The 15,390-nt window shown below is 37.6% G+C and overlaps 1 protein-coding gene across 4 annotated transcripts in view; it reads right to left on the reverse strand.

Annotated features, from left to right (window-relative positions):
- RMDN2 (regulator of microtubule dynamics 2) overlaps nt 1-15,390 on the reverse strand; it is a 48,919-nt gene that overhangs the window by 10,765 nt on the left and 22,764 nt on the right. For 2 of the 4 annotated variants that reach the window (XR_009966811.1, XM_062629545.1), the window contains 5 exons: nt 13,834-13,909; nt 12,072-12,149; nt 3,075-3,173; nt 1,331-1,384; nt 1,156-1,236 (listed from right to left, as the gene is read on the reverse strand). Coding sequence is in view for 2 of the 4 variants with exons in the window: in XM_062629545.1 (XP_062485529.1) it covers nt 1,156-1,236; nt 1,331-1,384; nt 3,075-3,173; nt 12,072-12,149; nt 13,834-13,909 (388 nt within the window). In the remaining 2 variants the exon portion in view is untranslated. The remainder of the gene's footprint in view (nt 1-1,155; nt 1,237-1,330; nt 1,385-3,074; nt 3,174-12,071; nt 12,150-13,833; nt 13,910-15,390) is intronic. The other 2 variants (XR_009966812.1, XM_062629544.1) reach the window with 1 other exon arrangement.

Below are 15,390 nucleotides of genomic sequence, written 5' to 3' on the forward strand. Positions count from 1 at the left end.
CTCTGCAATAGGCAAGCTGAAGGTACATTTCAACAGTAAGTAAAGAATAAATTAGAGTTAAGAGATTATTTATATCTGTATCAATACATATTCAAAGAAACACTGAACTTAAGCAGTGATTGCTTAATATATGATTGGTACATACTGTAACTTGGGCCAAAAATAAAGGCCACCCAGGAGCAGCTGCTGGTGAGGCATGCAGTGGTCTTTATTCCCAGCAGGAACACTTGACATAAACATGTTAGTGCTCCACACAGCATTTATTGTCAATCAAGTTACAGAGCTATTTAATGGTCTTTTCCCTGAACTTCAAAGAATCACATTGGATAGGGCCAATTCGTCTCTGGAATCACCTTTCACTCTCCCTACCACATCTGCTGTGCTCAAAGGGGGTCCCTTAGGCTGACAAAGCTCAGGTCTGAACTTGTCACGCTGTAGGATGGTAAGACATTTCCAGTCATAGGTCAGTAATTATGGAACTTGCTTCTACATGAGATCAGAGTGAACCTTCCTGCCATGACTTGGTTTATATTTGAGAAATTATATCACTTAAAATTTCTCAAATATCTGCAGAAATGTTGTGTCCACATACTAAAAATACTCTAAAGGGCCTAAAAAGGAATCTAATAATCTCTTAGAATAAACTATGTTTCAGCAAATGTAACTGGAAGAACTGTGCCTCCTTAGCTTCACTGTGGGTGAGGACAAAGGCAGTCTTAACTACCTCTGCTGCAGCTAACACACTGCCCTGGAGGCCTTGACAAGAATCACAAACCAGAGGCTTTAGGAGGAGAGATTGTGCGACAAAATCTGGAATGCTTTCAACTAAGAAACAGTAGGTCTAGGGCAAAATTTCAGTACAGCTAGAGTGACACACTCAACTGTTTATGCTTAAGATAGTCCAATGAAATGGGCTGAATACAAAGAGTGCAATTCAATTGCTGACACAGACAAGTCCTTGACAGCTCCCAAAGATTTTTTTTAAAGCTGTTGATATAGACAACTGTAAATGAGCCAACAGAGAGTGGAGGAAAAAGGAAGGTTCTGTGTTTAGAAGAAAAATTGAAATGTTACGTTATTACTGACAGTGCAATAATGGGCGCCAAAGACAAGACAGCAGTCACAAGAGAACAAGTTATCATTCTTAGAACTCACCTCATTAGTAACTGAAAGAATCGACAGTGCAGAATCACAGTACTTCAGTGCATTGTTTTTCTGGCCAAGATCTTTATAGCACTGGGAAAAAAAAAACACCATGTTTTGTTTCCAATCAGACCACTAAACAAATACCAGAGTCTACAAATCGTAATTTTTAAAAGAACTTGGTTACCTTTGCCAAATACACATAATTGCATTTGGAATATCCCGGATGCATTTCTTCCGCCTAAATAATAAAAAACAGGAAAGAAAATAGACATAAAACTAGTGTGATGAGATTTATGTGGTCTGCATACCACAAACATCAGATTGAATCATCCCTACTGTGTGTACTGCTGTTTAGCACTTAAAAAAAATCCCAGGAAAACAAGAAAACTCCAAACTCAAACCCTAAACTAGGCACATGAGGTGCCGATATTGAACACAAAACATTTCTATTCTCCTTGTTCTCCACTCTCCCTACATGCTTTGTAAAGATCTCAGATCATTCTATAGAATATCTATTGGATCAATTCACTTACACAGCAGGTTGTAAGACACTGCTCTCTCTAGATATTTCTTTCCTTACATAAATATAGCAATCAACTATAGAAATAAACAAGCAACAACTATTCATGATTTGTGTAATGGGTTATGAACTGCATTCATCAACTTTATAGTTATTTTCCTTTCTAGCTCTAGGTTCACCTTTCTTTTTACATTATCATCTTCTGAAAAGTTCAGATTGTTAAAAAATGTCAAGATTGTCTTCCTTTTAAAACACATCAAGGATGTAGAAGCTTGAATGATGAGAATCTTAATTATCTACTAACCAAGAAGCATCTTTAATCAACAAACAGCATCTGAGAGAGGAAAAATTGTATCAGTGAAACTTATAGTAGCCGTAATCCTTTGACCAAAGCAATGCTGCTTTCACCGCAACTGCATATTATCAAGCAACTGAAAAAGAAACTCAAACAGTTGTCTTAGACATGAATTTATTTTTTGTTGCAGAAGATGACTTAAAACCACAGCTATTCTGCAGGCCACCACAAAATGCCCTGAAGCTAAAGGGAACACTTCCAATTATTTCTACCACCTCTGGAGTTTGACCTTAAAGATCTCTTAAACTGAGAAGACGGTAACATATTGTGTTATCAAAAATTCAGGAGATCATTCCATCTTTAAATATACTAAAAGCACAGAGAGTAAGTACTTTTGATAGTGAGTAAAGTATGCTTGTTCAATTCCTTTGAGAAACTGTCTGAAAACAATTGCAACAATGGAAGTTTATGCTTTGAATTCAGTCAAGTGAAAAACCTGTATTTTTCAGCTCCAGATTTAGAAATTATTCATATAAAAACCACTGAAAGACAGATTTATTTTATTCATGTGCTGTTTTCTCATAACTGTGCATTGAAGTAGAATGGCCAGGAACACAGACCTATATGACAAGAGTTTTCTATTTCACTATAAAGGTAATTTCACCTCCCCAAATAAGAAAGGCTTCTACTGAAATTCAATGGAAAGAGCTTCAGTTCAGAAAAAAAGGAGTGTCACAATGTCAAAGTCTTCCTTGCTTATGTTAACCCTCCTACGGAAATGGGCAAATCATTGGTTATTGCTATGGTTAGTTTCAACAGCATACGTAACTCCGCTACATTCATCTCACATTAAGTCCAATAAATATTAAACGTGTCAAGTCACTGAAGAATTCCTTAAAACTAAAGAAAGAGACAATAGGTGCTAGCCACTCATCTGCAAACTAATTTTAAAACAGAAAAGAAAAAAATACTTTACTAGTACAGAGCTCTGGTATTTAGGAGAGCCCAGGATTTATAACTACTGAACATAATCTGTTGAGAAGACATCTTGACAACAGTCACATATAGCAGCTGGTAAACAGTCACACAGGAAAACCCTTGGCTAGGACTTACCTTAAGGAAATTCTGCAATGCTTCTTCTACTGTTGAAGTTGGTGGAGTCCCAAAGAGAGCAGCAGCTACTTTCTTTTCAATCCAAGACAACTGAGCTACCTATAATAATAACATGTATATATATATTTATATTCTTTTGAGATGTATATCTCAAAAGTCTTTAGGTTTGCTTCTCAGTTTTGGAATAAATATTGTCCTGTGCCACTGTACTACTTATACAATCTATTTTGCAAAAGAACCTGTAAAGGAATGTTTTATATTGGCCATTTGCTAAAGCACAGTTTTTTAGATTTTTAGATTCTGTTCACAGGAAAATGTACATATTAAGAAATACATGACAAAACATCAGCATCATTAATATGAGACTATTCCAATACATAAAGCTTGAAGTACAGTTTAGGTTTCATAAGACCTTGCAATTTTTTAAAACCTAAGGCCAGAAATAGTGTTTTAAACCTGCTAAGGTTTTCATGAGACATTCAGTTTAGCATGATAGCCCACGTACTTGACTACTTTTCAACATTACGAAATGCTACAGTCAAAATATAAGCGCTTTTGGCTCTTGTAAAACAAGTTCATTTATTACACAGAAGCTAGTGACAACCACTGTTAAGAAATAAGCTTCATATTTTCCTCTTCAAATCTGACAAACAACACTTGCCAAAGATCTCATTTCAGAAACATGGGCTGCTGTAAAAGAAGTGTAGGCAACTGTGATACCGCCACACAATATATATGACTTCTTCCCTTACATGTACTGACAACTAACAGAAACTGCTCTGGTTACTGCCATAAGGAATTTGGCTCCCTCACCAAACCTGGCAAAACACACCTCACATCCCTAATGGAGGATGGAGCTGCTAAGAAATGCAGTATGAGACTGGAGCCTGTTTAAATGGGGAAGTGAAGCCACCTGCTTCAGACACTTTACTACATCTGTAAAGGAAAGTCAGGACTTTATTCCTTCACATCAGTATTTGAACCACAGCACTCATGGCTCCTGTCACAGAGTAGAGCTGAGTTTAAAAATGATAAAAACCAAGGTTCCATAGCAATTTACGGCCTGGCCTATGCAGAGGCAACACACAGAAGGGATACACACATGCAAAGAAAGAGAGCCTCTCATGAGAGAGCTGGAAGTGAAGTATGAGTCAAAGAGACAGCTCTTTTTCAGAGGAAACTGCAATTCAAATAACAGAGTTGAGCCTTGAACTCAAATCTGTCCTACTGCTGTAAAAATTAAAGTGGCTTTGGATAGCTTTAGTTTATTTCTGCCTCATTCCCTGGCTTCCCAATCTTATCAGGGCTGTTACTGCTAAATGCAGCAACCCAGCAGATGTCAGTTTGTTATGGTAAAATACAAGAATCCATCCACACATAACTACCCACAGCCATCAACCAGAATACTTCTCTTTTAGAGAGATATCAAGCTCTATGTATTTCTTGTTGCAAACTGCCCCCAAAATACCATTGCAATGAGTATAAATACAGGCCAGCATGCAACAGAAAAAGGTGTAGGACTGCCTCAAACGACTCTAGCTACATAAGACCAATATTGCTTGGAGACAGAAGGGATCCTGGTCAAGTCTTGCTGGTTGTTCAGCAGAGTCTAATGCCTTATTTGTTAAATGGCAACAGTAAGTCTTTCCCACAAAACCACTAAAAATTATATGCCAGAGAGAAACAATATTAAGGATGCTTCTCTCTCTCACACACACATATCCCACTGTTGAATTCTCTTCTAAGCGAATTAAGTGTGGTTTACAAATGCACTCTAACAATCCCACAGTTCTTATTCATTGAAGCAACAAGATGGTTCCCCTCTCTGCGCTGCAGTGCTTCCATACTGTGTTAAAAACTGCAGCACAGAATGCTGCACAGAAAGCATGCTGGTTAAAACTCCAAATTGTAGGTATGTATTTAATTCCCTCACACACTTAACTTCCCCAGCTGTTCTATAGTTTCTGAGGCATATTCCACAAGAAATATAAGAAGGATTTTTGCAATTGTTTTCTTCATGCCAATCTACTGCTGCAGGAGTCTTTTTGGAAGAGGAAGGGGATTTCCGTATTTCTAGGTTCTTCACATGGAGATAGAGGCAGCTTACAGATGAAGAGAAGAAATAAAGTGAATGTATATGCACATATACTGCACAGATACAACTACCACACATGTGTCTGCTGTTATGCAATAGTGAGGAAACAAAATTGCAGTTTTTCCATGTGGAGTTACAATTACCTATTGAAAACACAAGTTCTTCCTGGCAGTTGTTTTCTTTTCTTACAAGATTTAATCAGAACTGATTTACTGAGGTTTTAGTCATTATTTTGTCTGGCTTAGGTGCTGCTTTGCATTATTCACTTTTAAAAGTGCAAACATATATGCACTTGGCCGTTTTTATATTACAAATCCCACCAATCTAAAACGTTTAATGTTTAAAAGTGAAATGCATCTATGCACAATAGTGAGTTTTCTGTAAGCTGCGCTGGCTACAGCATTATACTTTGTTACACAGATAGTCTGAGTTCCTGGATGTTTTCAGCAGTCAGCCTTACATGCCACTGGCTTGAATTCATTGCAGCTAACTCCAGCCATCCATAAATGAAGTGCCTTGCTTATATGAGTTGTCCAGGTTCCTTGCATGGTCAATATAGTGAAAGGCAATTTCCCTTCACCTATGTTAGTCTGGGATGAACACTTGTCTCTTTCTCTTCTTCCCTTCAACTACAAAAGGAGCATAGACAATTATACCTTGTGGATAGCTTAAGACAGATGAGGTGAATCCCATCACAACGGCTGAACCACACCCCACCTGAGTCAGTCTGCCCCCTTTTACGCAAGACACAAAATTGTGTCCTGGAGCAACAATGATGAACAGGAAATTACACCCTTTGCTTAAACACACACAAGCACAGTCTGTAATTTGTAATAACTTTATTACAGTATCTTACGCTACATCCAGTGAAATGGAAACATCATTTCTACTATATCAACTAACTTTATTAAGCATTCTCTGGGTGGAAGCAAGCACAGGCAACAGAAACCTTGGTGTAACATGCTCTAGTGTACTGCAAATTTGACTTCTGCAGTCAAGGTTGAACTTAGCCTGGAGAAGAGAAGGCTGCATGGAAACCTCACAGCAGCCTTCCAGTATCTGAAGGGGGACTATAACAATGCTGGGGAGGGACTCTTTATTAGGTGTGGTAGTGACAGGACAAGGGGTAACAGGTTCAGACTTAAACAGGGGAAGTTTAGATTGGATACAAGGAGGAAGTTCTTCACTGTAAGGGTGGTGAGGCACTGGAATGGGCTGCCCAAGGAAGTTGTGAATGCTCCATCCCTGGCAGTGTTCAAGGCCGGGTTGGACGGAGTCTTGGGTGACATGGTTTAGTGTGAGATGTCCCTGCCCATGGCAGGGGCGTTGGAACTTGATGATCTTAAGGTCCTTTCCAACCCTAACTAGTCTAGGATTCTAAGGTTATTCCAAATAGTGCAAAGCGTATCTGGAGCTCCATATAAAATCAAGAACCAGGAGAATGTAACTCTCATCAGCTTCAGCAGAACCATAATTTCACTTAATGCAAGCTTCAAGAATGGTATAGGACAGCAGAAAATAATAAAAGCAGCTTCTCCAGCAAGTACTAGCTACAACCACAACAAAATTAAAGAATGAAGATTGTCCTTGCCCTAGAGATGATTTCCAAACCTAAAGTGAGTTTTGGTTTTTTAGGTCTCCAAAGTCCTGACATCTGTCCTCCCAGCAGCCGGAAAATTCACAAAAGCACTGCAAGGAACACTGTGTTTCCATAGAATATCAGGTTATAATTTACTGGGTCACAGGAGGCACATCGCTCCCCAGCTGCCATGAGGAGAGCTGGTCCCAATCTCTCAAGAGCAGGAAACAGTGGCGTGAGGGACCTTCAACCAAGTCCTGAACTTCCCTAGGGCTGGAGGGGAGGGAGTGACCATGACATCCTGGCCTCTGCCAAGGAAAGGAGGCCACTCTTCAGCATCCCAAAGCTAAAGCAGACCCTTGTCTCAAAGTTTTTCATCTACATCTGTCAAACAGCAAGCTCTCATCCATTTATTCTACTCAAATCTCTACTAGTACTAAAGATGGAAGAAAGCCACCCACAGAGTTAGCCTGCAGCTGACCATAAAGTTCATACCCAGCAAGCTCCTACCAGGCCTCATGTTCCTCTGAAGACCAAGACAGAAAATATTGTTCTCCCCTAAGTACTGGGAAAAGGGATTTCCTAAAATCCCTTTCACTTCCTTAGCCTAGGATCAGCAAAAAATCACATATGAACCAAAACACTAGTTGGAATTTGTTTTCCTGTCTCCTCATCTTTTGATGAGATGAAAACCCTGCTCATTGACAGTCCTTTTAAAATCCCAGATTTCACTTGGATTGAAAATTCAGCCAATTCACTGATTTACAATCCTAAAGGATTTCCTCCTCCCATGTTTCCTTGCTAATAGCTCACTGAAGACAGATCACACAGTTGTCTTTCATAAAGGAAAATCATCCCATTGATCCAGCTTCAGTAAAATATTAATGGCATCTACTTAAATGTCCCCAGAGAGTTTCTATTTCTTTTTCATTGCAATATATTAATGTAAAATTATATTAAATAATTATGCAATGTTTTGACTTCTGGAACAGATTAAGTAACTGGACAGCAGTTTTCAAACACTGGCTTCCAACACAAATATTCTCTTTCTTGCCAGCTAAGGAACCAGGACAGTCTGCACAGGCATTTAGGCATTTATACAACTTGAATTCCCTGGCCTTTTCACTTTCCAGTAAGGGGAGCAGACTTACAGAGCACACAGACAAAGGAACTGAGTCAATTTGTTCCCTGATGTACAGATATTGGATAAACCAGTGATGCATCCAACACATGGCATGTAACCATCAAAAAGAAAATCCCAAGAAATCTAATTTTTAACATCCCACTAGCCTTTATCGGTGGCTCTGATCCAGATCCAGAAGTACACGCTAACTGTTATGTGCCAGTCCTGTAGCAGCAAGTAGCCATAAGCCTTAACTAGATACACACTCCATTTTAAAAGTATTCTAAGCATTAAAACACTAAAAAAGCCCACAAACACATAATTGTAAAGGATTATTAGATAATTGCACCCAAAACTCTAAGGAAAGAAAACTTATTCCTATAGACCATGTACCACACATCAATTGACTTCCAATAAATATTTCTTGCTGCTCTGAAGAACAAAGTAGTTTTTACTTTCCCTCAACAAAGCTGAAACCAGAAAGGCTCTAAACACTGCACTTATTTTAAATTGCATGAACCAACCCAAGCATGTATTTAAAATATTATGCCTTCCCTGAAAGATATGTAATTAACAAAGCCTGGTTTTGTCACACAAGGCCAAGCAGACAAAATTTCATCCACTACCAAAGACATTTTAAATGAAAATGATTTTGCTGCTGTTGCTTTTCTTTGGAATAGTAACATTTCTTTTACATACTAAACACTGGTTTACTTTACTTACTAGATAAAGTATCTTCATTGCACTTATATGGTAATCTTCTTTTCCTAAAATTCTCACTAAAGCTACTCTGGGAAAAAATCACCACTGAGCAGAAGTTCATACCAGCTCTGGAAAAAAAGGAATATTAAAACAATACTTGTTAGAGTTATCCATTACGAGTGGTGTTCAGTTATGTTTGCTCAATGCATAAATAAATCAAGGGTCTTTTCTCCCTTGTCGCCTTTGCAAAACAAACCAGAAAACCATTAGAATTGTATGTGGCTTCTTGCATACACAGCAAGTCTCACAGGCAAAACTGTGCCCACTGTGACATCTATGAAATGATTAGTGAAAATCTTGCCTACCTGATTGTGATTGCAGAAGTACTTTTAAACAAAGCTGAGATGATACACACATCAGAACAGAATCTTCCTCATTTGTGTATCTCCTGGCTTTATAATGGTAACAGAAATAAGAAACAGCAAAATTTGCATTTTGGACAAGGTGAGACATAATTCTGGATGTGCACTAAAAGCAAATACCCACTGATGCAAGGCAGTGAAAATGCAGCTCATCCTTCCTCCTGGAAGGTGCTAGGACACTTGGCATCAGCTTCAGGTCTGGCTCAGAAAGAAAAACTGCTAAGAAAGAAACCTGGCATTGCCATACCATTGCTCTTTGCAAAGTACTGTGTTACACTGAGGGAAGATGAGAAATGGCAGTCTCTGGCAAAATTTCTGTAAAAATCCTGGCAAAACCCCACAAATCAAAAGTTTTTACTAGTACAGCACACAGTCTCTGGATATAGGTTTCAGCCTTCAATAAATCTTCTCCATTTGTCCTCAGTATACTTTTAACTTTTAACCTAAAATTCTGTTCAACTTCATTTGTGAAAATTAACTGGAACCTTGAGTTACAACACTTGAAGCATCCCCTTTTATACTCTTTTATGCTTTACTTATTTTTTTCTTTCAGTTTGTGAGCCCAAAAAAGCAGTGCTAGAAGGTAGTAATAAGATCCCCCAACATTAAATGGGGAATGAATAGGAAATATCTGACTCTACTAGGAAGACTTAAGTACATCAGCTTTCCCCAAGGTGTTACCAAAGCCTGTAAAATATCAAATACTAGGTATCTTTTTTTAATTAAGCTGTTTCAGTAAAAGAATATATGACTAAAATTAGAGAGTAACACCCTAGAAGCTATACTTATGAAAGAACAAATACTGTGGCCAATTCTAACTTGACCCCAAAGTCAGCTAGACTGTATGTAAAAACTAACCTTCTTTCCTCAGTCATCCCTTTTTCTTCTTTAATTTCCTCACACTGGACAACACTGCCTTCCCAGCCTCAACCGCAGCCAGACTAAACAGAAAAAACAGAGGGTCTAAGAGGAGCATCATCACTCCATCTACAGGTACCAGTACAGAGAAGGAGTGACAAATGAAGTTTTCAAGCACCCTATCATAACCCCATATAATGTATTTGGAGCCAATGCCACGTCTAAGAGTCTACTTTTGGGGTAGTTACCACAGCATGAAACAGCACAGTCTACAGAACAGGACCAAGGAATCTGCCACATCTCCACAAGTTCCTACATGTACCTATATTACATGCACAGCCAAAACCTGTGTTAGAGGATCAGCAAAGAAACCTACTCATGCAGTCTGATAAAATGAATGAGGTTATGATTCTATGATCACCAACTTCACTGGGCTACGATTAAGAGCTAGCTTCCACAGTAGAGCCTCAAAACTAACATTGCCAAATGATGGCCTCATCCTGCTGCTGAAAGTGTGCAAAACACTGAAGTTACAACAAAATTTATTCAGTCCTATATTTTCATTTATTTGTACTATGCAAACTTGTTTTAAGTGCTTCAAGTTACATTTTGTCATGGCAGTCATAGAAGGCAAGAATTAAAAAAAAAGAAAATCAGAAACGAATACTTAAGTATTTCAGTGGCTACATCTGTTTAGGTGGATTGTTTCACTTAATAAAATGCAGGTCAGGTCATACCCTACAGCAAATGCTAACCTATGACTTCAATGTTTAGTAAGGAAGCCCTGCATAAATGTTACAAGTGTGAAACATGAGTTTGTAATGATACAGTGCAACAAACTACATGCATTACTCAGTCAGGAAGTGGTGATTGTCACTGAAATGAAACACGAGTTAAAAGCCAGTGCAACAAGAACAAAGCAAGGTGTACTGGGACTACATGTTAAGTTTCCAAAAGTTACAGCTCAAGTGAGAAGCCATGAAAAACATCTGGGAGTATTTGACATACATGGAAGCCGCATTCAGCTGTTGGACACAACACGGTATAAAATTGATTAAGGAATCACTAGTGAAAGAGATGCTCTTCAGAGGCATAGCTAGCATATCCTAGGACAATCTTCAGCAACCCACTTTTGCATAGCTAATGCTGATATTCAAGAATACAACGTGATGAAAAGCAAAATTAAAAGCTCTTTGAAAAAGTTGGTGTCATTCCTTATTCACATCAACTGAGAAAAAATGTAGTTGTTGAAAGTTCTTTGAAAGTTAAATGTATGATCTGAAAAAAACTGCTGAAAGATTACTTTGCATTAAGTCTTGTTGCAGATAAAGACAATGTCTACAATTTATCACAGCAACTCCTTCCCAGTTTGCAGGCACTTTGTAGTGACTGGCACTGAAAGCAGCTATAGGAAAAAGCCAGGGTTGGAAGTCACTACACATTAGCAGTTATTGTTCTGAGAAACCTCCCAATGATCTTTTACAGCATAGGCTATGCAAGAACATTTTATTCTGATGAAAGATTCTTCACAGCGCTAGAGATGGGCTAGTAAGGATAGCCACCTGAACCATCAAAGATGTGAGCTTAAGAATAATCCAACTCATACTACGAGCACCATTTTTCTAAAAATAATAATAAAATTAGTCCACAGCTGAATTTGTAAGCCAATTACTTTAGTTTTTCATATAGAAACACTTACCACTATATCATTAATACAATTTTTAAAGCACCTGTTGCATTCACATAGTAAAAACTGTATCCCTTGCAAAATGTTCGGACAAATTAGAGAGATTTTTATGTGTGCATCTTTGTTGTGACATTCTCCTGGAATTTACCAAGCCAATACAGTATCCTTGCTGCCACAGACATAATCGCATGGCATGCAAATGCCTTTAACTTCAGTTATGGATGAGGAATAAAGTTGCTAAAAGGCTATGTTATCAGAAAGTTTGTGGCAGAAAAAGAACTGAAATTCCAAATGTCAATTACTTTTCATTAATTCATTCAGATAAGAATTGAATACAACAATGAGGGACACAAAAGCACAACTTACTTGATGTAAGGAATGGTCAGCAGTTAACATCAGACATATGGAAGTTAATTCAGGACATGTTAATGTAGTGCTTCATTTAGCTCAAAATATCTACTTCAATAAATACCTACATTGTCTTAAGTCCCACTATTTCATTTCAGATATGTTAGATAAAATCCAACTTACTGAATAGCACCATCTTCCATTTAGGTAATATAAAAAAGGATCTTGAGGCTTAAGTTCAATTGCTTTGTCTAGATGCTCCTATTAGAAAGAAAATCAGAGTCACTTTCGATGTTTGTTTATGAGTGTGTTTACATTCTAGGCAGTTTGCTGCAAATTATATACAAATAAAAAAATCCTCTTTGCTGCGATTCCATTCTAACAACGTAAAAATTTTTCAGCCGGCAAACCCCTTCCTCGTGGAGGGACACCAAAAACAACATGATTTAGCAACTTCGCACACAATGCAAAAGTCATGCTGTATTTACAACATGGCTACACAGCTCTAAAGGTCAATCAAATTACTCAAGAACTTTTGCCTTTAAAAGGCGAAAACTTCCATTAAATTCACTTTATTTACAGTTAGTATTAGGAAACTGTCACACACCAAATCAGGGAGAAAGCAATCACTCTCTTTGACAGATCTTACATGCCAGCACCCATCATTGAAACACAGTCTCTTCCACCTTGGAATGTGACTGCCCATTTAAATGGTACCTGACACAGAAAATTGTTACTATAATGTGAAATTCAGAAAATAAAATAGTTCAGTTTACACTGAAACCATAACACATAGAAAGTATCTAATGAGGTGCTTCTTCCAAACCCATTTTCATTAGATATCATGAGTACCTTTCTTTCTCTCCCTAATTTACTAAAGAAAGCTCTTATTGCTCAACTTGAGTTAGAAGAAAAAATCGGTTACTTCACCCCTAACTAGCATCTGCCTCACAAAATAAATATTACTTCTGAAGTTCCATTCCCTGCCCCTCAATATCTGTTTTCCCAATTAAGCCAGTCACTAAAATATCTGAGTAATACAGGTCTTAGAGCCTACTGTTTTATCATTTTGTCCACAAAATATCCAGAGAGGAGCTATGTTTTCATGCCCCAAATCCTGAACATTTCCAAATTATTCATATGGATTTCAGTACTTACTTCTGAAGAGGAAAACTTCCCTGAAAAGGCTATGGCTAACACTGCAGGCTGTTTTAAAATTCCTTCCTTAAACAACTGCAGCACTTGCGTTATTTGTCATTTTCCCTTCGTTGTTCCCAGCTTGTCCCAGCTCAGGGCTTAGATCTCTTGGCACAGCTCATGTATAATTAATGCTCTCTTGTAGGAAAGCTCTGTGACACTCCAAGCCCTAACACAGACATGATGTGATAGGGATACATCCCTGGCACTCCCTGGGAAGTGGAACACATCTGCTGCCTTTCACCGACACCCAGAAAGGGGGGATGCTGGCTGAGAGGGCAAGGGATGGAAAGTGCCTAAGCAACAGCGAGGACAAGGAGTGGAGGGAGTAGCACATATAACACAAACTGCTAACTCTAAAAAACACAGTTACCTTTGAAAAGACAGTGTTAAAACAAATATTACTTCTTAAGGGTAGCATGAAGGATGATTGCAGAACTGCGTTAGGTCATCACTTAATACTTCATGGTTTCATTTTCTAACCAGAATTGTTACTCCCTTTTCCTCCCCCCCTTTTGACTACAAAATTAAACAAAAATCTTAATGCTATTCCCAGAATCCTACCTTAATTCTTGTATTTTGTAAGCATATATTTGCATACATGAAGATATCTTTTTCATTTTAACATTGACACTAAAATAGACCTGCGAGGCTGAATTACTGTGTTGGAAAAATCTGTCTTTCACTATATAAGGAAATAATTTAAAGGAATAGCTTAAAAAACCCAGAAAACCCTACAAAAACATACCTTAAAGAGATAACCATTCCTGATTTTGTTTTGTACACTTTCAAATTGAGACATATAGCCACACATAATTGCAAACCTGAGAGGGGAAAAGAAAAACATACACACATACTTTTCATGATTTAAATAAAGCTTTGAATCAAATTACAAAATATTTCAATACCTAATTCACAGATTAACACCTTTCTTCCATCTTGATGGCTGGATAGAAGTTTGGCATGAGTGGTACATAGTCAGGAGCAGACAAAAAACAAAGCAAAACAAAACAATAATGGAAACAAGAAGAAATTTAAACGACACTATTTGGGCTGTCAGCAAAGTGATAAAACAGGGATTACTCCTCCGAAATTTCTACCATTTAGTTCAGAGTGCAATATTTGCAGCCTGACTCCGTACTGACAGCAATTTAACTGTACAGGCTGTGCTCTGAAGTGCTATGCACTGGGAACGTGAACACCATCAGTGCGGTACCTCACCCAGGAAGACAAATCCTTGGGACATGCTCAGCAGTAAACTGTGCAGACCTCAAAAATCATTCACAGTCATCTTCGACCCTTTTCAAGCACATTGGTGCATTCCTGCACCTTTAGCATTCTTTAAATATCCTTAAAATTATTTAAAATCATACATGCACATTCTGCTCTAACAGGATTGCTACTGCTATTATTAGCCCCCTATTGCTAAAGTTATTAACATAATTACTATTGTTATAAATTCAGGACACTGATAGTGATAAAAGAAATGAGATAATTGCTATTAAAAATTTGTATTTTTAAACAAGTATAACTGAAAATATTTTCAGAGGTGCCTACCTATAAAGATTCAGATTTCTGAGCAAAAGAATTGTCTTACTATCTATTTTTTTTCCTTAGCTTTTTCCTAATTACTTCAACCACTACAGTACCTACCATGTATAAGGAATCTCCTGCAGACATCAGTTGTGCTATCGTTTGACCTATTTTCATTGGTATTAAGAGAACTGCATTTTTGCAGAAATCTATTCTGATTTGCAGAAATCTATTCTGAAAAAAAATTCTGCAAAACTAACAGAACCACCAAATAGCTATTTAAGCAGCATAAATTAATACAGGTTATTTCTAGAAATTTTTCAGAATTTTGCTTTTGTATTAAAAAATTTACAATGCAATATGAAGTGATTTAAAAATTAATCCTAAAAGAGGGAAAACAAGTTGGAGTCCAGAGAAAAACATGAATTGTACAAGAAACTTATCGAGATAATTATGGTAACAGAACCTCAATCTGTATAGCACACATGGTTTTCAAGCATTACTAAACCTCATGTTTCTTGAATTTCTTTATGTAATGTAATTATTCAGGCTCCAGTGAATCCTTATTAAAATGTCACTGCTAATAGAACTAAAGAAACCATTTTATTGCTTACAGTTATAGCTGATGGTTTTAAGATAGAAATACTTGTGCTCCAGGTTGTTGTGTTTTAAGTCAGTAAGTGTTCCCAGGTAATGCATGCAAGTCAGCATAACAACAGCAGCTGAACCTGTAAAACCTCCAGACAGACTGTCAAACACTGTAGAGCAGGAT

This window comes from Pezoporus occidentalis, unplaced genomic scaffold, assembly GCF_034315485.1.
Source record: "Pezoporus occidentalis ecotype Australia unplaced genomic scaffold, CSIRO_AGI_Poc_V1 ctg34, whole genome shotgun sequence".
NCBI classification, from domain to species: Eukaryota; Metazoa; Chordata; class Aves; order Psittaciformes; family Psittacidae; genus Pezoporus; species Pezoporus occidentalis.